The 26,963-nt window shown below is 37.0% G+C and overlaps 1 protein-coding gene across 8 annotated transcripts in view; it reads right to left on the bottom strand.

Moving 5' to 3' along the window:
• Positions 1-26,963, bottom strand: part of CAPS2 (calcyphosine 2) — a 56,126-nt gene that overhangs the window by 16,210 nt on the left and 12,953 nt on the right. For 7 of the 8 annotated variants that reach the window (XM_046012849.1, XM_046012847.1, XM_046012853.1 and 4 more), the window contains 8 exons: positions 17,276-17,398; positions 14,142-14,209; positions 11,061-11,180; positions 6,901-6,975; positions 5,950-6,045; positions 5,768-5,861; positions 1,997-2,115; positions 212-288 (listed from right to left, as the gene is read on the bottom strand). In XM_046012849.1, the coding sequence (XP_045868805.1) occupies positions 212-288; positions 1,997-2,115; positions 5,768-5,861; positions 5,950-6,045; positions 6,901-6,975; positions 11,061-11,180; positions 14,142-14,209; positions 17,276-17,398 (772 nt within the window). The remainder of the gene's footprint in view (positions 1-211; positions 289-1,996; positions 2,116-5,767; positions 5,862-5,949; positions 6,046-6,900; positions 6,976-11,060; positions 11,181-14,141; positions 14,210-17,275; positions 17,399-26,963) is intronic. The other variant, XM_046012851.1, reaches the window with a different exon arrangement.

Raw genomic sequence — 26,963 nt, 5'->3', positions numbered from 1 at the left:
CTCTCCCACTTCTCCCTGCTAGTGTTCCCTCCCTCGCTGTGTCTCTGTCTGTCAAACAAATAAATAAAATCTTAAAAAAAATAAAGAAAAGAAATATAAATCAAGTGCCTTTGTTATAAAACTAAGAAATGTCTGGAAAACACTGCTTTACTGCTTGCAAAGAAAATTGTTGAAAATGAAAACTACTTCAGACAACAGTAATGATACATACCTTGAACGGCCTTAAAAATAAGCCTATCGTTGGCTTCTTGACTGGTTAAATTATCCTCAGGCTCCACAGAATCAGTTCTGTAATTGATATGTTCACAGTGATAAAAATGTATTCTTTTGCAATCTTGAGCACAGAAACTCTAAGCTCTTCCCTATTCTGGACTCAAAGAAACTCTCAGAGTTGGAAGAATGCTTAGAGATTCCCCAAGTCCCAGCTTCGCTGCTATAATTCCCAGAAAAATTAAATATACTAAATCAAGAGCTAATATCTTTAAACCTTCCCAGAACTACCTTTAAACATTACATTCATTTTGTAGCTATTTCAATGTTCTTTTAGAATGATTAAAACTATAAAATTTAAAAGCAGTTTTAACTTTGAAAGTACAAAATATAAAAATGTTATTTTAAAAAGACAGAAAAAAAACTGCATTCATCTGAGCACTACAGTAAATGAATGACAAAGAAACAGACATCCTTTAGCCAATTTATGGGATGTGGCCTCTGATATAGGACACCAATTATTGTCATTTTGAAATGCATACAGCAGCAAGAAACACTCAGCAAGAACAGCATATATACACATATATTCTGTGACTTAAATATATATATATTTTATTGATTATATGAGATTATATATCCTTACATTTTACTTACATAATCCATGTATAAATATGAATATACATAAAATATATATTATTTATATGTAAGGCTGTGATTGTTATGAATAAAAGCATTTGTTAATGAATTTGAATTTTTTTGAATCACAGAATACATATATTATAAAATACATACAAATAATGTATATTGCAACTGATAATGTTCATACATATTATATGTAATAAAATACATATAAATTAAATGTTTTATAATATGGGTATTCATTTAAAAGCATTTTTCGGGAGGAACCTGGGTGGCTCAGTTGATAAAGCATCTAACTCTCAAATTCGGCACAGATCATGATCTCAGGGTCCTGAGATCAAGTTCCACATAGGGCTCCAGACTGGTAGGTGAGGAACCTGCTTAAGATTCTCTCTCCCTCAGGCGCCTGGGTGGCTCAGTGGGTTAAGCCTCTGCCTTCAGCTCAGGTCATGATCTCAGGGTCCTGGGATTGAGTCCCACATCGGGCTCTCTGCTTGGCAGGGAGCCTGCTTCCTCCTCTCTCTCAGCCTGCCTCTCTGCCTACTTGTCATCTCTCTCTGTCAAATAAATAAATAAATAATCTTTAAAAAAAAAAAAAAAGATTCTCTCTCCCTCTTCCTTTGACCCTCTCTTCCCCACCCCTAGCTTGCTCTCTCTCCCTAAAAAATATAAATTAATAAAAATTTAAAAATAAAAACACTTGACTCATAGCATTATTTTTTTATTACGCATATCATCAATCAAGGAATACTATAATCATGTGAGACCCAAGATATTTTTTAGTGCAAAAAAAAAAAAAAAAGGCATTACACTAAAATGTGGGAAATGTTATAATATTGTACTATAGCTTACCTTTTAAAATTGACTGCTTTGGTGACATTTGGTAAAATAAAGGTGTTATAGCACAGGCAAATTAATAACCTTTAACATAAATGGAACACTTTTGATCTTTATTTAACTATTCCTACACATAAGATGTATTTGAGTACAATATAGAACATGAACTAACAAATATAGCTATGCTTTGTTCTTCAAAAATATAAAGCTTAACTAAAGTCAAAATGCTTTAGGATAGAATATCATCTTACAATAATAAAAAATAGTGTTTTCCCTTACTTTCAAAATGACAAATGCATATTTGACTTACTTGAGAGAATCCAAAGCTATCTGATCAATATTGGTGATCCGAAGTATAAGTAATGTGTTTTCTTTTATGCTCTCTGGAAGACTGGAATGATCAGAACTCAAAAATGTCAAGTTTGCACCCTAAAGAAATTAACAGATGAATTCTTTAAACTAGAAAGTATATAAAGAGTGAAATACAACAACACTAATTTTAAAATTTTGATACTAATTTTAAAATTTTAAAAATTCAATTCTCATTATATCTGATATGGTATACTTTTATACTGATTTTTAAAAAGTATATTTAGAGAATATTTAGAAACCACACAGGCTTCAGCTAATAATATTGAAAAATAAAGGAAATAATTTCCCAATCAATCTCTCAATTAGAATGATACTAGATTTAACAATTGATGTGAAAAAAATAAGGACTCCAATTTTTTATGAATCAGAGGAAGAAAGGACAAGTTATTTTAATTGAGATTATGACATCCCTGGGGCACCCTTCGGCTCAGGTCATGATCCCAGGGTCTTGGGGTCAAGCCCTGCATCAGGCTCCCTGCTTAGTGGGGAGCCTGCTTCTCCTTCTCCCTCTGCCGGTTCATGCTCTCTCTTGTTCACTCTCTCTCTCAAATAAATAAAATCTTGGGGAAAAAAAAAGAAAAGAAATCATGACACCTCTTGGTTCAGAAATAGAACTCCTGATTCACAGAAAGATGCACAGCAAATTGATAACCTAATAGATTCATCACCCTCTTACACCTGGTCTTTTGACAACAACCATCACATAAATGTAAAACTAATTATAACCTAGTTGGAACAGCAAGGTTTTGGTGAAAACATTCCTATCAAAAAATCCCTAATCCAAAGTTAGAAAGTTATTATTTTAATTTCTGAGTTGCTCAAGTAAGTACGGTAAAATAGGGACAAACACAAATTCAAAATAAGGGGCTGAATTACCTCTCTTGAAAATAAGGGGAGAGATTTCTTTCCTCTCCTTTTTCCAGGAGCATTTACTTAAAAAAATTGTAACAACAGTACTCTCTCCATTCTTTAAACTGTGTGTCAATTCTCTTGAAATGATTACATTATGTGATTAAGGAGACTATGTGAGAGGTATCGCAGGGTAGTGTCTGTGAGCATATGCACGTGTGCACCGCCGTGTGAGTTAGGTGCATCGAAGAGCTCTGAGCCGGTCCAAAGCAACAGGTGCATGCTTGCGAGTGAACTTGTGGGTGCACTTCTATGCATGAGCGTCTGTGGGCTCATGCGCATGTGTAGACGAGTATTATCTTAATAGCTAGCACTAAAAATTTCTTGTAGGGAGGATCGGAGAAACACCGTGGTGGGGCATACAGAAGTGAAAAGAGAAGTTCCAGAGTAACAGCTGGAAGGCAGACAAGAACTGCCCGCACCTCCACAAAAAAGAAAAATAAGCCAAGTATTTCTGCATAAAGAAATGGAAGACTGTGGGAAGAACAAGAGATGGGAGGTGTCCGAAAATGGGAGAGGAGGACCTATACCACAGGAAATGTTTAAGGGCCGTATTTTTTAAAAAAAGAATGTCTAATAACAAATTATAAGCTGCTTACTCTGCTGCAGTATAAACCTCCCTCTATAATTCCCTTCAAAATGTCTGCCACACAAAGGCTCATATGTATAGCTCAACACTATACATATGAGGGAAGGGTTCCCTCCCTTCTTTTTCCTTTTTTTTCTTCCCTCATCCTTCCATTCCATTCTCTATCCCTCCTCCCCTCACCCCTCCACCTCACTCTTTCTTGGAAATCATAAAAGGAAGCAGAGTTCTACACCAGGTTCAAGTAACATAGAACAGGTTAGTAAGAATAAGTCATAAACTGTACTAAAATTTTCGAGCAGCAGTTCAGAGCCAGAGGTAACTTTAACGTTGGGATAGACACTAACATTCTGTATACAGGTATATGAAATGGGATTTGGAGCTGATTTTCTCTAGCTCTCAAGAGGCAGGCCAGAGTGACATATGTCTGGTATACTTAATCCAAGTTTAAGATGTAAAGTTCTTCCTCACCCCCAAACCCTCATGTAACCAGTCACAACATATCTTGATTCTCCCTCCTGAAGACTTTATTTTTTTTTTTAAGATTTTATTTATTATTTATTTGACAGACAGAGATCACATGTAGGCAGAGAAGCAGACAGAGAGAGAGAAAGGGAAGCAGGCTCACTGCCGAGCAGAGAACCCGATGCGGGGCTGGATCGCAGGACCCTGGGATTGTGACCTGAGCTGAAGGCAAAGGCTTTAACCCACTGAGCCACCCAGGCGCCCCCTTCCTGAAGACTTTAAAATTTTTTTCTAATTAGCTTCATGATCACAGCCACTTGCCTAATTTAGGTTGCTATAACCTCCTTCCTAATTAATAGAATTCAATCCAATCTGGTTCTTTCTTTTGGTCTTCAATCCACTCCCCATCTTGTAACCAGAGAGATCTTTCTTTCTAAATCACAAACCTGATAATGTCAGCTCCCCTCAGTCCATCCACCTCTCATCTTTCAATAACTCCCCAATACGTTTTAGATGACTCTTTAGTATAAGGCTACTCTTAATAAGCTCTGACTCATCTCTCTTTTTTTTTTTTTAAGATTTTATTTACTCATCAGAAAGAGAGAGAGAGAGCACAGGCAGGAGGATGGGCAGAGGCAGAGGGAGAAGCAGGCTCCCGGCTGAGCAGGAAACCCCATATGGAACTCGATCCCAGGACTGTGGAATCATGACCTGAACTGAAGGCTGACATTTAACCAACTGAGCCACCAGGCATTCGAACTCTGACTCATTTTTTGCCAACTCCGACCTTGAACTAAAGTTCTGCCAGACTGAACGACTTCCAAGTCTCCAACTAAGCCAAGCTCTTCCACGCTTCTGTTCTTTCAGTGAGCTGTCTCCTCCCCCTGGAAGCCTTTTCCTATCCTCTCCTGTCTACCTATCCCAGCCTACCTAACGCCTTTTCTAGATCAGTATTAGGGGGCACTGTCTCCAGGAAGCTTTCTTCAACCCAACAAAACTGAATCATTGCCCCTCTGGTCTGGCCCTCCTATTTGACTGTATTTCCCATTGGACGGTAAGCTCCCTGCAAGTAGGGAACTGATTTAACTTATTCACTGGTCTATCTCCAATGCTTGGCCGATGAGTAGATATTTGTTACATGGATGGTCACTGTGGATAGTGCTAAATTTTATGCATGAGATAATGTGAACATAATAATTTAAGAGCACTACACAAATTGTAATATTACCCATGATCAACCCATTCGAGGGAATCCTTGTTCTGCACCACAAGTCAGGAGTTGTGTGAGGTGGGGAAATCACAAGGCGGAGACGCTATTGGACATGTGACAGCTCCAGAGGCCAAGTATCCCTCCATATAGAGAAGAACATGCATCTACAGGAGATAAGCCTGCATGATGTGGACCATTACTCCCAGGACTATTGAAATAGCCAATTACCCAGTGTTACAGCCTTGTCAGGCCTTCAGAAGTACCAAGAGACAAGCCCTCCCAAACTTATACTGCAAAATTGTGAGGGAGGGAATGGCGTGTTACAAGGAATTAACGTGATATGTTTACATTCAGACCACTGGAATCTGGACCTGGGAGGCAGAACCTCCTGGGGAAAGATCAACCATCAGCCCTGCTCTATAAGGAGTAGAGATAATAAATTGAAAACTAGAAACCCTGTTCTTTCTAACCCCCAACACCATCTCACAAAATTCAGCATCTGGCATTAAAACATTTGCATACATATACACTTCACTTACAATATAAAAATCTCCAAGTTGGTATTGTTTTCCTTTTCTTCGTCCACACTGATGACTATAAATGTTTTTTTGAATAAAAGGAAGCACACTTGTTCTAGAAGTTAAATGACAAATACGTGAAGTTATTCTGCTTCTCTCAGAAGTAATCATCTTGAGAGTTGTAACAATATTTTAGGGCATACCTATTTTTCCCAAATTGCCGATATTCATAAATTGTTAGGGACTGGTCATGAGCAAAAAAGAACCCAACCAGCTCTCTGCAGGCATCATGTCCATTTCTAGAAAAACAGAGTGATATTAAAGATTTCAAATAAGGGTAATTGTCAAATTAAATAATAAACCAGCATTATGTATGTCAAAGAACACACAACTCCCTTAAATGTGTGGCAATGAGCGAGGGTTATGGGAAGCTACAGGGAAAATGGTATGGCTTGCTGAAGTGTCAGTTTAAGTAAGATTTGGATGGAGAAAAAGGCTTTACCTTACAGTGATAGGATATAGATATATTATAATGTAGATTAATATTTTGACATAGACTTTTAAGATAGAGTGAAACACCTTTAAAAATGCTGACCTTGCAAAAAGTCACTGAAGGATAGATACTTATTTTTGTCAAAGACTGAACAAACTTGATAACTTTTAAAACATACTTCACCTTTAATATACATAAGGAACATCAGTATTGTGTATGATTGGAAGTTTGTAACACAGAGATAACAGATTTGAGAATCATCTTCCTTCTCACTGTCCTGCACCTATCAATAATCTACTATTAATTCAAGCCCTTAAAAGAAAAGCAAAGAAAACACCTTACATAAAGGTTAATTTTTAAATCCTTTACCATCTTCTAGTAAGTACTACATATCTTTAAAAAAGTCATTTCTAAGTTTCTTTTTGAAAGCCATTTTAAAACTATTTTTTAGATAACTTCTAATTAAAATGCCTTATGTATAGCTTCATAGTTCCTATAATTGTTGTAACATATTAGTATATATTTCTAAAAACATTCATTCTAAATTCACATTTTGCATTTAAATGTGGCAAACTTAATCAGTGTCATTACTGTTATTTCTATTTGAAGAGAATATTGTTTTATAATCATAGGATTAAAAGTTTAATAAAATCACAATTACCTTGATATGATCCTACCATCAAATTGTACTTTATGAGAAAGCATATTTTCAGTTAATGTAGAATGGGTTCTTATCCTGTTAAGAAATACATTTGTCAATAATGAGTTTAAAGTTTCCTATACTGGATATTGACATAAAAGATAAAGTATAAAGGGGTTATGTTGATATGTTGAAATATACAGAATGAAGATGAAGTTATAAACCTCTTTCTTTTTTAGAGTGCTAGCTAACTGAAGCAGACTCAGAGGGAAAAACCCTGAGATATAGTGTATAATACCCGCATAACTTTTGTGTTGGAATGTATAGTACCAAAGTGCTACTCAAGTAAACAGCACATCTGTAACGGGTCCTATTACAGTGCTACCAGGCAGCCATTTCTAACCCTGTTCTCCTTTGCCCCCCTCCAATCATCTAATTTGTTTTTCTAGCCTCTTTCCATTAGAGGTGACTAAGGGACAAAGTTCTGCCAATAATCTTCAAGGGAAGACTTTCTTTTGTCCTGATAAAAGAGTGGCATGGGAATAGTTCTTGCCTGTGAACGTGGCAGGGCTATGAGGCTCAGAGCCACTGTGGCCATCAGGCAACCATGTCAGAAGGCCAATAAGGTCTTGAGGAAGACAGCCCAGAGCTGTGTCATCACTGAACCACTGAACTAAAACCAATGCTACCTCCAGGCAGCTGGTTTTACAGGAAAACATATCCCGATTTGTTTAAGTCACTATCCCTCAAGTTTTCAGTCATGGGTAGCTGAAAACATGCCTTATCAAAATAACAGAATGGTGGAAAAGGTGCTAGATGAGGTTCTAGCCTCGAATAAGTCTAGCTATAAAGACCTCAGATCAGCTGTGTAATCGTGATGGCCTTCCGATGGCACCGAATGATCTCACAGAGATTGCTAGTCCTAAAATTCTGTTTAATAATATGAAGTAAAACCCAAATGTCCACACTTCAGCATCCTATTACTAGGAAACTCCTTTATAATAAGAAATCTGAAGAATTGCTGGCATATCTTTACTCTCCTTCCCAAATAATTTTATGGAACTCCAATAAAGCTGCAGGTATAATGAAACTGTAATAATGTAAATAGTAAGTGTGTGGGTCATTGGGATCTTGAAAAGCAATACCTCTAAAATCAAGGTCTCTGAAAAATAAGCAGGATACAGACAACGAGAGCCTGTGGACCAAAGGAGTCTGTGAACACAGACGGGAACCATGAAAGACTTGTCTTCTCAATTCAATTTAATCCATTAGTATTTAATCCCTTAGTATTTATTAGTGTTATTGAATGCTCACTAAATGCCTGAAAAAAACTCTAAAGGCCAAGAAAATAGCAGCAATGATAACAGCTACCATTTATTAAGAACTCCCTAGACACTAGTCATTATTAAAATCACTTAAATGCACGTTGGTTCATTCAATACTTGCAGGAACTCCATGAAGTAAGTACTATTATCCCATCTTACAAACAAATTTTACAGAGTCATATAATTAGAGCATGACAGAGCCCGATCTTGCTCATAACCATTACGTTATATTGCTTCTCAAAGGTGAATAGAATTCAATTTAACAGTGATAGGTTGAAGTAATAGCTTCAAGGAGCCTACAGTCTCCTTGAAAAGATAAAAGAAGTAAATAAGACATTTATATTATAAATGGAAAGTTCTGTGTGAGTGTTTTAGGTATCCAGTAAGTAGTATCAAACACTTCTCTCTACCCCAGCTTTTAACCAATACGAGAATAAGAATCAGACAAGATAAAGACCAAAATACGACTTTTACTGCTCCTGGTGGGAATGCTAATTTGCAGCAACCACTTTGAAAAACTATTTGGCGGTATTTTTTAAAGCTGAACATATGCATACTAAATGGTTCAGCGATTCTACTTCTAAGTATGTCCTGAGCAGAAATGAGTACATGTGTTCACCAAAAAACATGCACCAAAGTTCATGGAAGCATCATTCTTTTTTTTTTCCCTTAAGATTTTATTTATTTATTTATTTGACAGACAGAGATCACAAGTGGGCAGAGAGGCAGGCAGAGAGAGAGGAGGAAGCAGGCTCCCTGCCAAACAAAGAGCCCGATGCAGGGCTCTATCCCAGGACCCCAGGATCATGACCTGAGTTGAAGGCAGAGGCTTCCCAGGCACCTCATGGAAGCATCATTCTTAAAAGGCCAAATGTTCATCAACTTCTGTGAATAAATTGTTGTATATTTATACTATGAAATACTGTACGGCAATGAGAATAAAAGACAAAAACAAATGATAGGGATAAACTCATGAACATGTTGAAAGAAGTCAGATACCTAGCGTCCAAATTTTGTGATGTGATTTCAGTAAGTGTATAACAAGGCAGTTACCATCATGCCATCAGGACAGAGGGGCTAAGCCGGTATGGTAGAGGAAGTGGACAGTAAGTGGGAGGCAGCACAGGGAAGTCGTTGAGGTACTAGTAATACTCTATTTCTTGATCTAGGAACTAGGTATGTGCGTATCGTTCAGTTTGTGGACATCCCTATGCTGTACACTTAAAATGTGTATACTTTGTGAACATATATTTTATTTCAGTAAAAGCTTACTTTAAAAAAGAGACATTTAGATGTGTTAGCTAAATGTTAACCCTCTAGAGTTGTCCGTATCCTACACCTCAGAACATGTAAATATGTTATAATTACATGGTATGGTAAAAGGGACTTTGCATATGTAATTCAAGACCTTGAGATGAGGAGATTATCTGGAGTTATCCAGCTGGATTCAAAGCAATTGCAAGGGTCTTTATGAGAAGAACGCAGAGGGATATATTGACTATAGAAGAAGAATGTCAGAGGGGTGCCTGGTTCAGTAGTTAAGTGTCTGGCTTCAGCTCAGATCATGATCACAGGGTCCTAGGATAGAGCCCTGTGATGGGCTCCCTGCTCAGTGGAGAGTCTGCTTCTCCCTCTCCCTGCCGTTCCCCCTGCTTGTGCTCTCTCTCTCTGACAAATAAATAAATAAAACCTTTAACAACAACAAAAAAATGAGCTGCTTAGTGAGAGTGGGTTTCCATTCACTGAGAAAGTTGAGGAAGTTGGACAACCAGTAATCAAATATGTTATAGAAGTGATTCAAGCTCTTGGTAGAAATTTGGTTCCAATGAACTTTAAAGTCTCATCATCTCTGAAATGCCCCTGATTCTCCCTCTGCTCATGCTCTTGCTCTCCCACTCCCTCTCAAATAAAAAAATAAAATCTTTAAAAAAAAAAAAAAAGGATCAGAGTGATAAAACACAGCTGTTGCTGGGTTTGAACATGCAGCGAAGGGCCATGAGCCAAGGAATAAAGGAAGCCTCTAGAAGTTGAAAGAGGCAAGGAAATAGATTCTCCCCGAGGCCTCCAGAAGGAATGCAGCCCTGTCAACACCTTGATTTTAGGCATCTGACCTCCAGAACTGTAAGAGAATAAATTTGTGTTGTTTTAAATATTGTTTGTGGTAATTTGTTACAGCAACCATAGGAAATTGATACATGATATCTTTTAATATTTAAAGATATTACAAATATCTTTACAAATACAAATACAAATACAAATAATATTACAAAGACTGTAAGTAGTCTTCCAGAAAACAAGAATGAGACAAAAAAAATAACGGTTCTAATAACTTTTTGGCATTTATAGCAGTCTGAAAATATGAAAGAATTGCTGCAGAAACTGGTCAATTGTCTATGTCTTTTAATGCTGAGGCTAGCCATCAACTACCAGTGAAGTTGTTGAGAAATTTAGGGGACTACACCCAAAAACTGTGAAAGTCCAAAGATTTTATAAGTTACAAAGTAAAAGGCAAAATAATAATAATAATAACTTATAAGCAATAATAATTTTGAATATGTGATTGGATTCAGTACATACAAATATCTCAGTTACTATATCTGTATTTTCACATATATTATCTCCTACGTTGTAACTGTTATTCCTAAATTACTAATAAAAAAGCTGGAGGGTAAAATCTACCCTATAACTTAAAGTGGTAAAACTGGAATCGGAACTCCAAAAACTCCACTTTCCTTTATATAGAAAAAAACAAAAACGAGCCAAAAAAATCTTTTCAGTTAGACATAAAAGTACATTTTTTAAAAATTCATTTATAATGTAGTATATCTTCATTTGATACAAGTAAAATTTTCTTACTTAGTTTCATGTAGTGTTCTTTTCCTAAATCGAAGAGGCGCTGTCTTTGAATCTGGAAAGACAGGAGCACTTTCTGGTCTCTCAGTGGGTAGGTTTTGTTCTGGATCACTGATTACAGCCCTATATAGGAGAACATGAAATCTGAGAACTCAGTATGATAATGCTCTACTCTAGCATTCACATATTTATTAGCAACTGGAAAAGCTCATCTACAAATACAAATTCACACTACTGTCAGAATTACACATTTTCCAGATACTGAATGAATACATTTAATAATTAAAAAATACTAGCCACAAAAAAGTGAATATTCCTATCAAACTCTTTTTCCATAAGTGTTATCTAAAGATATATCAAAATTTTTGAGAGAACTCTGAGCTCCATGTCTCTCTCTTGTTATTCTTTAAACAAATAGACACTGTGCTGGTGACTCCTGAATGAAAACATGAAGCAAAGTAAGTAAGCAGCCATATGGATTTCCGGGGGGAAAAGCATTCCAAGCAGTGGGGAAAGTATATGCAAAACACCTAACACAGGAGTGAACCTGGTATGTTCCAGAACAGAAAGGAAGATGAATGGCTGGAGCAGAACAGACAAGGAGAGAAGTAGGAAAAGTAGTCCAAGTTCTAATGGTGGACAGATGATGTAGGGGTTGGGTAAGCTATATTATTGACCATAATTTTTTAGCACTCCTGATCCACATCCTTGCCATGGCCTCATTATAGGTGTGCAGGACCAATTTCCCATGCTCTCGCTTTGAGCTTAGCCATTTGACTTGCTTTGCCCAATTATATATAGCTGGATGGCTCTACTGATGGCAACTAAACTAAGTCATGTAAGTGTGGGTTGGCTGGGGATCTGCTCATCTAGCATAATCTTGACTAAGTGGCCTGGCTGCAGTTGCAGAGTCATGTTCTTCTTTAGTTCAGTGGGTTAACCAAGCTGTGTTCTTCTCACAAATATGGCAAAAGCTCAAAAGGTAAGTGGAAACACGTAAGGCTTCTTAAGGCCTAAGCTCAGAATGGAGATCACTGCTTTGTTCATGTACAACTGGCCAAAGTAAAAAGCAAGAGCCACTTGGCTAAGCCTAGCCTGGACAGTTGATCTGAAGATACATGAGTTCTATTTATTCACTGTAGTTTTTGTCATAATACATAACCAATACACAGATTTTACTCTAAGATGGGAAATTACTGGAGGGTTTGATCTGCCTCACTTTTTAATAGATGTACTCTGGCCACTGGGTTAAGAATAGAGCAATGAAGGGCAAGTGCAAGCACAATGAGTCCAGTTAGAAAGTGACGGTAATCCAGAAGAAAGAAGATGATGTTGTGAACAGGGATGATGGCAGCAGAAGGAGTAAATTTATTTTGATGGTAGAACTGAGAGTGACTGATGAAAACTGAATATGGGATTTGAGAAAAAGAGAGGCATCAAAAGCATCACCAAGATTTTAGGTTTGTAAAACCTAAAAGAATGGAGCTGTGTTGGAGGAAAATCAAAGAGGATTTGGTCATGGGGGAAGGAGTGAAAGAATTTCCAGTAGCCCAGATTGGCAAATGTGATGTTGGTACCTCAAATCAAGGAAGCGTCAATGTATGAATGCTTTTTAAAGGCATGATACTGGATGAGATCACTTAGAAAGTCAATGTAGAAAAGTCTAAGAATGGAGCCCAGTGTATTCCCATGTAATGAAAAGGAACCAGGGGTAGAGATTGAGAAGGAGCAGAAGGAGGAAAACCAGCTAAGTATTGCGTGTAGGAAGCCAATGGGAAAGAAGAAAGTATTTCAAAGAGGAGAAAGTTTTCAATAAGAGAGAGATACTGCTGATGGGTCAAGTAAATGAGAATGGAGAAATCACCATTAGTTGGGCAACGTGGCTGCCACAATGGGTTATCTTATGAGGACATACTGCCGTGGCACAGTGTGAGTAAAAACATCAACAAAATGAGTTCAAGAGATAACGGAAGAGGAACATTGAAGATTTTAAGTATAATTAATTATTTCAAGACAGTTGCTGAAAAACATGCATGTAGAATACCTTTCTACTACCTAAATAATTTTTTTCAAAGCTAACCATATGTCTTACTTCTTCCTTGAAAACTTTCTAGACTATTTCAGCCTTTCTCTGAAATCCTACAATATTTACATACTATCATGCAATTTTTAGCACAGCAGGTAATTATCCTTTTCGCAGTTTCCTAAGAGTTATGAGACTTCAGATTAAGTTTAAAATTTTTAACAGTCCCACAGTTCCCAAACTGTACACCACGTCACTCCAGGGTGCCACTGGGAACTCACAGGGACTATGTGGGATATTTTTAATTTTTGAAAGCAATACAGTTGATATTTGTTGGAGACTACATTAACTATTAGCTTAAAGTAATTCACAGTTTCATCAAGATATCATGCTACAGTACCCTTTCAGTGAGGTCAAACGTTTGCAGGGCTGGGTTTTCTACAGTTGCCATGATGAACAGCAAGTGCCATGTGGAATTGAAAGTGAAGTGACCAGACAACCAGAGGGTTTGGAAGGGGCGGGGGGTGGGGGGGAGGTTGAGGAACGAGGTCATGGGTAATAGGGAGGGCACGTACTGCATGGAGCACTGGGTGTGATGCCAAAACAATGAACACTGTTATGCTGTAAATAAACAAATAAATGAATAAAAAGAAAAAAAAAAAAGAAAGAAAGTGAAGTGACATCATCCTCAACAATTCTAAAGTTGGAGAGATTGTGCCGTGCACCACAGGGTGCATACAAGCAACTGTGGCTATTTAAGAATGAAGTAAAGATATTTTTCTTTTAATCTAGGCATATTATTTTTTTGAAAAGGCCATTAAGTTGTTATGAAGTAAATACTTAAGTTATTTAGAGAAAAATACTTAACAAAGACAACTGTTGAGTCTTTCGACTGGCCAAGGAATGCTGTAAAAACCCATCACTACAACATTGTGAGTGCAGTGAACAGAGAACGTGTGGGAACCTTGGAGTTAGCCACCCGTTGATTGACTAAAGATAAAAAAAAAAATTAATGAAAACTTTCTGAGTGGTTTCTTTCACTCATTACTACTAACTCTCACCTAGATAAGTGGTCTATCATCACTTGCTCTGCCACAGTCTGTTTCTTCCTCTCTGTAGCCACCATTTCCTGAAAAAAGAAAATTTTAAAAATTTCATTATCTGTAAAACAGAACAACACTGTAGTTAACACAAAGACCCTAAAATATATGTTAAATTTCCAACTTTCTTCTTAAATAGAGATTACTATATCCATCATTAATTAAAACAAATCCCAATTATTTAATATGAAAATACGATGATTTATTTCCTAAAAAATATTGCACTTCAATTTCGGTAGAAATCATCAGAGATTTCCATGCACTGCCTCTGAATTTCACAAAGCCAGAACAGAGAAGGAGGAGACTATGATATCCCCTTCCTGGCAGATGCCTTGTAAGAGGCACTTTTACGTGCTCCAAGAAGAATACCAACATTGACAAAAAAAGAGTTTGTTCTAAAACTGTTCATAGTAGATGAAGCGAAAAGTGAATTGGAATCCTTCAACCCTTCATCAAAAATCTAAAATAAAAATCTTTCAAAAGTCTCCCATCATTAAAAGCATAATATTTTCTATGCATAATATCCATTGATCAACTTTTCTCAATTACTGGTTTGATTAAATTATCTTCACACTGGTTTTTGCTTTTCCAACTCATTTGAAAATACTTTTACTACATTTTAGGTTATACCAAATTGAAAAATTAGTAATCATTTAATTCCAATTAGATCATAATGTAACTATATTTACTAAAATGTTTCTTTTGAAGAGTAAATAAAAGATGTTAAAAAAATTAAGGGGTCAAAATAAAGCTTGCTCTATTTTTACACTGTAAATTACTGTCATCTCCGTCGATCACTCCAGTAAATGAAATCAAGTACAATAATGTAGCATATGATAGAGGCTTTGTAACATTAAGGACAGCACTCTATTCAAAATGGACACAACATTCAAGTAAGAATGAGTAAAGGCGTATTATAGAAACTCTTAAGAAACCTGGAAATTTGGGTGCAATTATTTAAACGTTAACCTATAATTGAATTTGGCTTTTCTGGGGGAGGGAGGTAGTAGAAATTAAAATACAGCTCACACATCCAAACACCCCCATATAAATATAGTTCACATCATTTAACATATAACTGCATCTGATGTTGTCTAAGCTCATGACACTTTATAATGATTTTTGTTTAGTACAAATTTAAAACAGTAATTAAAAAGTTAAAAAACGGGGCGCCTGGGTGGCTGAGTGGGTTAAAGCCTCTGCCTTCGGCTCAGGTCATGATCCCAGGGTCCTGGGATGGAGCCCCACATCAGGCTCTCTGCTCCGCGGGGAGCCTTCTTCCTCCTCTCTTTCTGCCTGCCTCTCTGCCTAGTTGTGATTTCTCTCTGTCAAATAAATAAAATATTTAAAAAAAATAAAAATAAAAAGTTAAAAAACACATGGTAACTTATAGGCACAGCAAAGTGTGTCTTCTGTCTAAGGGTGATGAAGGTGAACACTGACTAAAATATGAAATTATGTACAGAAAAGTTCAGCCAGAACATAGGTGTAAAACCCAGAAGCGAGCAGAAGAGGGGAGATTCATGAATAGAGAGCCCATGCAGAAAGCCCATCTTAAGTGTTGATATTTATGGTGGCTTTACTGCAGGAAAGGTTAGAACCACCCTCAGGCACATTGATTTTGAGGTCTGTGTAAACATAAAGCAGATTAGAAACAGAAGTCACACTAACACAAAGAATCTAATAATGTTGAAAAATGACAACAAACGAGAAGAGATCGATATGAAAACCAAAGTTTCACTAATTCTGGTGTTCAATTAAGTAGTTAAAAATTAAAGTAAAAAGTTTCCACCTAGAATTAAAAAATTAATCAGTACTAATTTCAAATGCTTTCAAAGTTTACTCACATAAACATGTCCTTGAGAAAAAAAAATGATAAATATGTGCTACCACAATAAAGTAAAATACTTGATGCTGAATTTAGTGAATTAAAGTGATTGTAAGTACAAGAAATCCACTAACACCCAGATGGCTTTGCATGACACCAAGAACATTCCCAATGGGCCTTAAGTATCAATAACATCCATTTCAAGTATAACTTCAGGAACATATTAAAATAAGCCTTATTTGGGAGACTATTTTGCCTAAAAAGTAGCTTTTAAAATTTTAGTATAATCCTAGTAATATTCCTTATTCTATTAAACTTAAATATCTAAATAATAATAGACACAGAAAACAATGTTTATGTTGTTTCAGTACAAGAATTAGAACAAATTAGCAACTTGAGTCATCCACAGAAAATCAGTCCATGATCCAGACACTGATTACACATTGCTGTCAACTGAGAACACTTTATTCTGGATGACTGTAATCCAAATAAAATATATATGGACTTTCCTCTTTGCGGTAATGATAATATAGCCATCTAAAACCATAATGCTTTATTATTATTTAGGCTATCTAAACCAGGGTTTTCCAACCACTGGTTTTCCAACCACTTTTGAACCACCACATACTGGAATCTCAATAATCCATTACAAATATGTCTAAGATCTTAATCATCTGGGGGTGTCTGGGGTGACCAGTGGACTCCAATTCGAAGCAGCTTGGTCTGATTGTCCCAGGACGCTATAGAAATGTAATTATCTATTTGTACCAGAACTGGCCTAAGTGATACTCATCCAAAAATCTAGTTGATTTTGTCAAATACACAATTTAAAGTTAATATTGAGAATCTAGAGTTTTGCTTTCCTTTTTCTAAAAAAAAAAAAAAAATTACTTTATTCTTCCCCTTTCCCTTAATTTGCTGAAATTTCCCTAGTTTTATTAGCTTACTACTTTCAAAAAATAACTAGGTTACTTTAGGGGTAGGGGTGACGTTAAATAAACACACTGACAAAAATAGCAGCCAATTAACATTTAATAGTATAAACTAAATTTTCACAAACTCTCAAAGATTCAAGACTATTTCTCCACAGTAAATATACCAAACATCAACCATTTGTAAAAATGAGGATTCAATTTACACATTAGTGAACACCCACCGCAGTCCAAATTCAATTGTTGCAATTATTTATTCAATCTAAGTCTGTAAAATCTTGGAGGGTAAATTATCTTAATGGCTTAACAAGTAAGTAAAGATCCGGTTTACTTACAGCATCAGATTTTTTCATACTACTTTGTGCATTGTAAGGGACGTCTGCATAACCCTGTTGTAAGAGGGCTTTCCTATCCAGAGTGGTAAGACCACCCATGATGGATTCTTCACCTTGTACACACTGTAAATAAAAGCAACAAATGAATAGAGAGTTTATACTTAGTTCACTTATTTAGCATATTTGTTTTTAACAAAATAGTGTATTAAATATACAGATCAGTAGTTATTTGTGTACAACTATGTATACACAACAATACATAACACCTAACAAGTTATTTGTGTATAACAGTACAGGCTCTGATAATCAGATTGCCTATTTGAATGCAGTTCTTCCACCTTCTAGCTAGATGACTGCACTATGCCTCAGTTTACCCACGATAATGGGAATTAAAAGGGGAATTAATAATAGTAACTACTTCATACACACACACACAGATGAAATGTCCAACACTTATAAAAGTATCTGACATATAGTAAGCATCAGATAAAAGGTAGCAACAATCATAACTATTATTGCCCATTTGAGTCTTTGTAAAGTTAATAAAAATGGGCATGTTCACTCCTTTGTAAAATGAAATTCAGAAGTACTAAGAGATGGATGTATCCTTTGAAGGAAAGGATCCTTTGAGATCCTGAAGATAAACACAAAAATTTTCTCTGAATATCAGGTGTACTTACATTCTTTTAACAACAACAACAAAAATGCCCTGGTAGGATAGTAACTGCTAAAAACTTAATGGATTTTAAGAGTTTTTCCTCCGGGGTTTATTCTTACTTTAGAGCTTTCTTAAAAGGTCACATTCCATATTCATACTCTACTCTGTCTTTGTGACCTTTGATTGCTACACGAAATCTTATTATACATTTGTTTATGAATTGCTGCCTGCCTCTCCTGCTATAAGCTCCATGAGGGAGGGAACCTTGTCTGTCATTTTTATTTCAATATCCCTGATATCCAGAACAGGACCACACATAGTGCGCACTAGATAAATACTTATTCAACAAGCGAATAATGCATCTTGTATAAGTTTTAACTATTGAGGGGCACCTGGGTGGCTCAGTTGGTTAAGGGTCTGCCTTTGACTCAGGTTATGATCCCAGATTCCTGGGATCGAGCCCCACGTTGGGCTCCCTGCCCAACAGGGAGCCTGCTTCTCTCTATCCCGCTCACTCTGCTTGTGCTCTCTCACTGTCTCTATCAAATAAATAAATAAAATCTTTTTTTAAAAAAAGTATTAACTATTGGGAAATCAATTCATAAGGATACTTTATAATTTTATTTTTTTAACTCCTAATATATTTTTTTCCTGAATAGTTTTTTATTTTAACAGTCACCAAAAAATATTTAGCATTATATGAGGTAAATTAAGCAGATTAAATTAACAGATATGTTTAAGTACAAGCAAAGGTCTGCACTATGTTCTGGTTGGAAGAAGCTTTCAAAAGATTTTTATTTTGTTTCAGGTTGTTTTTATCCTTTTACAAAAGGAAAACAATGACATTTCCACTCAGTATGTCAAATTTAACCTCCCCAACTCAGACTTCCTTGTGGTCTCCCCCACACTTCCAATTTCCCAGGCCAAAAACCTTAGAGTCCTCCTCCATCATCCCTTTCCCCTCAGCTTACAACCAATCCATCAGCAAATATTCTCAGCAAATACTCTCAAATATTCAAAATCTTTCCAGAGTCTGGCTTCTCATCATGACCACTTCTTATCCAAGTCTGCTGCCTGTGTCCAAGCCATCTTCTTCATTCTTCATGTGGATTATTGTGACAGCCTCCTCAAACACCTTTCTGCTTCCAACTTCATTCCATTCTCTGTAAAACCCATCCTCAATGTAGCAAAGTAGCTTTCTGACTCAGAGTAAAAGGCAAGGTCCTCGTGTAGTCTACAAGGCCTTGCAGATCTGCCTCCCAGCACCACCCTTAACTCTCTCTCCATCTCTCCCTTGCTCTCCCTCCTCTGACCACACTGTCTTCCTTGATATTTCTTAAATACTCCATGCCCCCTCCTACTTCATGACACTTAGAGTTTAATCCTGAGTGGCTTGTGCATTACCCTTTTCAGATGTGAGCTGAAATGCTACCTAATGGTAAAGATCTTTCCTGGTGACCCTGTACAAATTGCAATCCCAACTTAAGCCCTGGTCTTCCCAGCGCCCTTCCATCCGTAGCATTTATCCACCACCTGTCAGACTAAATGGTTTGTTTGACTCATTCATTCATTCATTTTTTTTCTCGCTAAGTCCTTCCATTATAATATATACTCTGTGAGGGCAAAAATATTTGCCTGTTTTATTCACTGACTTAGTATTTTCTATAAAATTAAAGTTTCATGATTTTCATGTTTTATTTAAAGACGTTTCATTATTTAAAATATAAATTTACATTTTAGGTAAGAATTTGACAACAAGAGATTCATTGACTTTTTATACTAAATGGAAGGAAAACTCAACAAAGGAAATTTGCCATTCAGACAAGTGAGGGGAACTTGTACTTACAGTTTGATTGATTATCTGCTGAGTGATATATCAGCTTGACTAGTTGGGGGTTATAGCCTTTGGTTATTATACTAGATCCTAAATATTTTTAACTTCAGCTTTTTAATTACTAAAAAGAATCAATTTTCATGTTGTTCCCTGCTTTGTAGAGGGTCTTAGATTTTTGATATAAGGGAGCAATTCTATTTCCAAAGATTACTATTCCAGTATTAACTAATGTAATTGTAATAGGATTTACAAATAGCCCATTTATACGGCAGTTTTGATTTTCATATGGTATATATCTAAAAAGACATAAATAAGTTGCTTTAACCCCTTAAGTACAAAATTATTATGTATGGAAACCAGGGCCTTTTTGTAAAGCTATCAAGACATATGAAGTAATAATTACATACATTTTAAAATATACATATGTAGATTTTAAAAACCAAAGTAAAACATAATTTTTCCAGAAGAAAACATGAATATGCTGGCTGCTATAAAACCCTTTATTCATACAATAAAGTAGTCACCAATCATATAGCAAGCTTCACAAGCAATATTTGTTCCTCCCTTAACCAAAAACAAATACCTTCATTTGAAACTATGTCCAAGGAAACCAGTTTTACTTTAAAAAAATAAAGCGCCTGGGTGGCTCAGTCAGTAAATCATCCAGCTCTTGATTCCCAGCTGGGTCATGATCTCAGGATTGTGAGATCAAGCCTGTCATCTAGTTCCTCACTGAATGTGGAGCATGCTTCAGATTCTCTCTGTCTCTACCTCTGCCCCACCATCTGCCCACCAATCTCTCCCCACTCCCTGCCCCTCACCTGTGTGTGCACACACGCACCCTCTCACTTAAAAAAAAATACTTTAAACCATGTTGTGGAAGCAAATAAAACATGAGCTTATAGAAATCTTCGTTCCATTTTCCCCAACATTATTACAGTGACTTAAATATCACATGATAGATCCTACAGCTATCTGGCCTAACGCTAAAGGGCTATGAAATTATCCTGCCTAGTATTACAGACATCAGATTATTATACTTGTGTGCATCTGTTTGGATCTGGGAAATCTGTCTTAACATAAAGAGACCAATAATCCCATCATTTTTGTTACTCCTTCCATTGAACACCATGTGATAGCATTAGTTCAGGACAGTTCATACAGGGATTAAATAAAACAGCTCATATGCCGTACCTACTAATAAACTAATCAGTTCTTTTTACCTATAAAAAAAAGTTAAGTAAATACAACCAGCAAACTTCCCTGAAAATACATTATTCTCACAAAAAAAAAAATTCACTAAATAAAGAATTATAGTCAACTATTTTTCCCCTTTATGGCCAGTGGTATCACAAAATATGTTTCCAAACCTTTCATTCTATATCAAGGTTGACCTTTCCTATATGCTTATGAAAAGCCATTAAATTTATTATAGTGAGTTTGCTTATATTCATGATGAATTTACACCTAATTAACATTAAGTAAAAGCATAATTTTAGCAATTCATGTTAAAAAATATCTCTCAACAAGAGCCAGAAGACAATCATGGAGTGACGACAGTTTTGGAATAAAACAGGGTCACTGAAATATCTGAAATCACTTTTCTACTTTAAAATTTAGACTGTGAGGCAAACAGAGTTCAAGATAGCTACATGAAAAACAGCTTTTTAATACTGCCTTATTTTCAATCCCAAGTCAAATGGAAAATTCCTTATACAGAGAAGATGACTAGGTCATATGGCTAGAGTTTTCACATTTGAAAATGATAATAATAAACTTTTAGAGTTGTTGTTAAGAATAAACTAGTTAGGGAGGAGTCAAGATGGCAGAGAAGTAGCAGCCTGAGACTACATCAGGTAGCAGGAGATCAGCTCGATAGCTTATCTAAACATTGCAAACACCTACAAATCCAACGGGAGAGCGAAGAGAAGAAGAACAGCAACTCTAGAAACAGAAAATCAACCACTTTCTGAAAGGTAGGACTGGCGGAGAAGTGAATCTAAAACGACGGGAAGATAGACCGCGGGGGGAGGGGCCGGCTCCCGGCAAGCGGCGGAGCAACGGAGCACAAAATCAGGACTTTTAAAAGTCTGTTCCACTGAGGGACATTGCTCCAGAGGCTAAACCAGGGTGAAGCCCACGCGGGGTCAGCGTGGCCCCAGGCCCCGCAGGGTCACAGAAGGATCGGGGGTGTCAGAGTGTCGGAGAGCTCACAGGTATTAGAACGGAGAAGCCGGCTGCAGAGACAGAGCCAAGGACTGAACTCTCAGCTCAGGGTTACCTTGAACTGGTCGCAGGCTGGGTGAGCTCGGAGCGCGGCTAGAGGCTGGGGATACAGGAGTGATTGGGTGCTGTCCTCTGGGGGCGCACTGAGGAGTGGGGCCCCAGGCTCTCGGCTCCTCCGGGCCAGAGACTAGGAGGCCACCATTTTCATTCCCGTCCTCCGGAACTCTACGGAAAGCGTTCAGGAAACAGAAGCTCCCAAAAGCGAACCCGAGCTGATTACTTAGTCCGGCCGCCGGTAAGGGCGGTGCAATCCCGCCTAGGGCAAAGACACTTGAGAGTCACTACAACAGGCCCCTCCCCCAGAAGATCAACAAAATATCCAGCCAGGACGAAGTTCATCTATCAAGGAGAAAGCAGGTTCAATTCCTAAGACAGCAGAGCAATTCCAGAGGAGGAGAAAGCAAAGCACGGAACTCATGGCTTTCTCCCCATGGTTCTTTAGTCTTGCGGCTACTTCAATTTTTTTTTTCTTTTTTCAGTTTTTTTTTCTTTTTTCTTTTTTCTTCTTCTGCTAAATTTTTTAAAACTTTTACCCTTTACTTTTTTAATGTTTTTTGACTAGTTCATCTAAATATATATATTTTTTCTTTCTTTTTTATATTTTTTTATTTGTTTTATTTTTTAAATTTTTTTCTTTTTTTTTTTCCTTTTTTTTTTTCTTTTCTTTTTTTTTCAGAACCTGTTTTTATCCCCTTTCTCCCCCCCACAATTAGGGGTCTCTTCTGATTTGGTTACAGTGCATTTTTCTGGGGTCTTTGCCACCCTTTTAGTAGTTTATTTGCTCCTTCATATCCTCTTATCTGGAAAAAATGACAAGGCGGAAAAAATCACCACAAACAAAAGAACAAGAGACAGTACCGAAGGCTAGGGACCTAATCAACACAGACATTGGTAATATGTCAGATCAAGAGTTCAGAATGATGATTCTGAACATTCTAGCCGGGCTCGAAAAAGGCATGGAAGATATTAGAGAAACCCTCTCTGGAGATATTAAAGCCCTTTCTGGAGAAATTAAAGAACTAAAATCTAACCAAGTTGAAATCAAAAAAGCTATTAATGAGGTGCAATCAAAAATGGAGGCTCTCACTGCTAGGATCAATGAGGCAGAAGAAAGAATTAGTGATATAGAAGACCAAATGACAGAGAATAAGGAAGCCGAGCAAAAGAGGGACAAACAGCTACTGGACCATGAGGGGAGAATTCGAGAGATAAGTGACACCATAAGACGAAACAACATTAGAATAATTGGGATTCCAGAAGAAGAAAAAACAGAGAGGGGAGCAGAAGGTCTATTGGAGAGAATCATTGGAGAGAATTTCCCTAATATGGCAAAGGGAACAAGCATCAAAGTCCAGGAGATGCAGAGAACCCCCCTCAAAGTCAACAAGAATAGGTCCACACCCCGTCACCTAATAGTAAAATTTACAAGTCTTAGTGACAAAGAGAAAATCCTGAAAGCAGCCCCGGGAAAAGAAGTCTGTAACATACAATGGTAAAAATATTAGATTGGCAGCAGACTTATCCACAGAGACCTGGCAGGCCAGAAAGAGCTGGCATGATATATTCAGAGCACTAAACGAGAAAAACATGCAGCCAAGAATACTCTATCCAGCTAGGCTATCATTGAAAATAGAAGGAGAGATCAAAAGCTTCCAGGACAAACAAAAACTGAAAGAATTTGCAAACACCAAACCAGCTCTACAGGAAATATTGAAAGGGGTCCTCTAAGCAAAGAGAGAGCCTAAAAGTAGTAGATCAGAAAGGTACAGAGACAATATACAGTAACAGTCACCTTACAGGCTAATAATGGCACTAAATTCATATCTCTCAATAGTTACCCTGAATGTTAATGGGCTAAATGCCCCAATCAAAAGACACAGGGTATCAGATGGATAAAAAAACAAAACCCATCAGTATGTTGCCTACAAGAAACTCATTTTAGACGCGAAGACACCTCCAGATTTAAAGTGAGGGGGTGGAAAACAATTTACCATGCTAATGGGCATCAGAAGAAAGCTGGGGTGGCAATCCTTATATCAGATCAATTAGATTTCAAGCCAAAGACTATAATAAGAGATGAGGAAGGACACTATATCCTACTCAAAGGGTCTGTCCAACAAGAAGATCTAACAATTTTAAATATCTATGCCCCTAACGTGGGAGCAGCCAATTATATCAACCAATTAATAACAAAATCAAAGAAACACATCAATAATAATACAATAATAGTAGGGGACTTGAACACTCCCCTCACTGAAATGGACAGATCATCCAAGCCAAAGATCAACAAGGAAATAAAGGCCTTAAATGACACACTGGACCAGATGGACATCACAGATATATTCAGAACATTTCATCCCAAAGCAACAGAATACACATTCTTCTCTAGTGCACATGGAACCTTCTCCAGAATAGATCACATCCTGGGTCACAAATCAGGTCTCAACCGGTATCAAAAGATTAGGATTATTCCCTGCATATTTTCAGACCACAATGCTCTGAAGCTAGAACTCAATCACAAGAGGAAAGCTGGAAAGAACCCAAATACATGGAGACTAAACAGCATCCTTCTAAAGAATGAATGGGTTAACCAGGAAATTAAAGAAGAATTGAAAAAATTCATGGAAACAAATGATAATGAAAACACAACAGTTCAAAATCTGTGGGACACAGCAAAGGCAGTCCTGAGAGGAAAATATATAGCGGTACAAGCCTTTCTCAAGAAACAAGAAAGGTCTCAAGTACACAACCTAACCCTACACGTAAAGGAGCTGGAGAAAGAACAAGAAAGAAACCCTAAACCCAGCAGGAGAAGAGAAATCATAAAGATCAGAGCAGAAATCAATGAAATAGAAACCAAAAAAACAATAGAAAAAAATCAATGAAACTAGGAGCTGGTTCTTTGAAAGAATCAATAAGATTGATAAACCCCTGGCCAGACTCATCAAAAACAAAAGAGAAAGGACCCAAATCAATAAAATCATGAATGAAAGAGGAGAGATCACAACTAACACCAAAGAAATACAGACAATTATAAGAACATACTATGAGCAACTCTACGCCAACAAATTGGACAATCTGGAAGAAATGGATGCATTCCTAGAGACATATAAACTACCACAACTGAACCAGGAAGAAATAGAAAACCTGAACAGGCCCATAACCAGTAAGGAGATTGAAACAGTCATCAAAAATCTCCAAACAAACAAAAGCCCAGGGCCAGACGGCTTCCCAGGGGAATTCTACCAAACATTTAAAGAAGAACTCATTCCTATTCTCCTGAAACTGTTCCAAAAAATAGAAATGGAAGGAAAACTTCCAAACTCATTTTATGAGGCCAGCATCACCTTGATCCCAAAACCAGACAAGGATCCCACCAAAAAAGAGAACTACAGACCAATATCCTTGATGAACACAGACGCAAAAATTCTCGCCAAAATACTAGCCAATAGGATTCAACAGTACATTAAAAGGATTATTCACCACGATCAAGTGGGATTTATTCCAGGGCTGCAGGGTTGGTTCAACATCCGCAAATCAATCAATGTGATAGAACACATTAATAAAAGAAAGAACAAGAACCATATGATACTCTCCATAGATGCTGAAAATGCATTTGACAAAGTACAGCATCCCTTCCTCATCAAAACTCTTCAAAGTGTGGGGATAGAGGGCACATACCTCAATATTATCAAAGCCATCTATGAAAAACCCACCACAAATATCATTCTCAATGGAGAAAAACTGAAAGCTTTTCCGTTAAGGTCAGGAACACGGCAGGGATGTCCATTACCACCACTGCTATTCAACATAGTACTAGAAGTCCTAGCCTCAGCAATCAGACAACAAAAAGAAATTAAAGGCATCCAAATTGGTAAAGAAGAAGTCAAACTATCACTCTTCGCAGATGATATGATACTATATGTGGAAAACCCAAAAGACTCCACTCCAAAACTGCTAGAACTTGTACAGGAATTCAGTAAAGTGTCAGGATATAAAATCAATGCACAGAAATCAGTTGCATTTCTGTACACCAACAACAAGACTGAAGAAAGAGAAATTAAGGAGTCAATCCCATTTACAATTGTACCCAAAACTATAAGATACCTAGGAATAAACCTAACCAAAGAGACTAAGAATCTATACACAGAAAATTATAAAGTACTCATGAAAGAAATTGAGGAAGACACAAAAAAATGGAAAAATGTTCCATGCTCCTGGATTGGAAGAATAAATATTGTGAAAATGTCTATGCTACCTAAAGCAATCTACACATTTAATGCAATCCCTATCAAAATACCATCCATTTTTTTCAAAGAAATGGAACAAATAATCCTAAAATTTATATGGAACCAGAAAAGACCTCGAATAGCCAAAGGAATATTGAAGAACAAAGCCAAAGTTGGTGGCATCACAATTCCGGACTTCAAGCTCTATTACAAAGCTGTCATCATCAAGACAGCATGGTACTGGCACAAAAACAGACACATAGATCAGTGGAACAGAATAGAGAGCCCAGAAATCGACCCTCAACTCTATGGCCAACTCATCTTCGACAAAGCAGGAAAGAATGTCCAATGGAAAAAAGACAGCCTCTTCAATAAATGGTGCTGGGAAAATTGGACAGCCACATGCAGAAAAATGAAATTGGACCACTTCCTTACACCACACACGAAAATAGACTCCAAATGGATGAAGGACCTCAATGTGAGAAAGGAATCCATCAAAATCCTTGAGAATGCAGGCAGCAACCTCTTCGACCTCAGCCGTAGCAACATCTTCCTAGGAACAACGGCAAAGGCAAGGGAAGCAAGGGCAAAAATGAACTATTGGGATTTCATCAAGATCAAAAGCTTTTGCACAGCAAAGGAAACAGTTAACAAAACCAAAAGACAACTGACAGAATGGGA

This window comes from Meles meles, chromosome 7 (genome assembly GCF_922984935.1).
Source record: "Meles meles chromosome 7, mMelMel3.1 paternal haplotype, whole genome shotgun sequence".
Classification (NCBI taxonomy): Eukaryota; Metazoa; Chordata; class Mammalia; order Carnivora; family Mustelidae; genus Meles; species Meles meles.
This window is presented reverse-complemented; position numbering and strand designations above follow the sequence as displayed.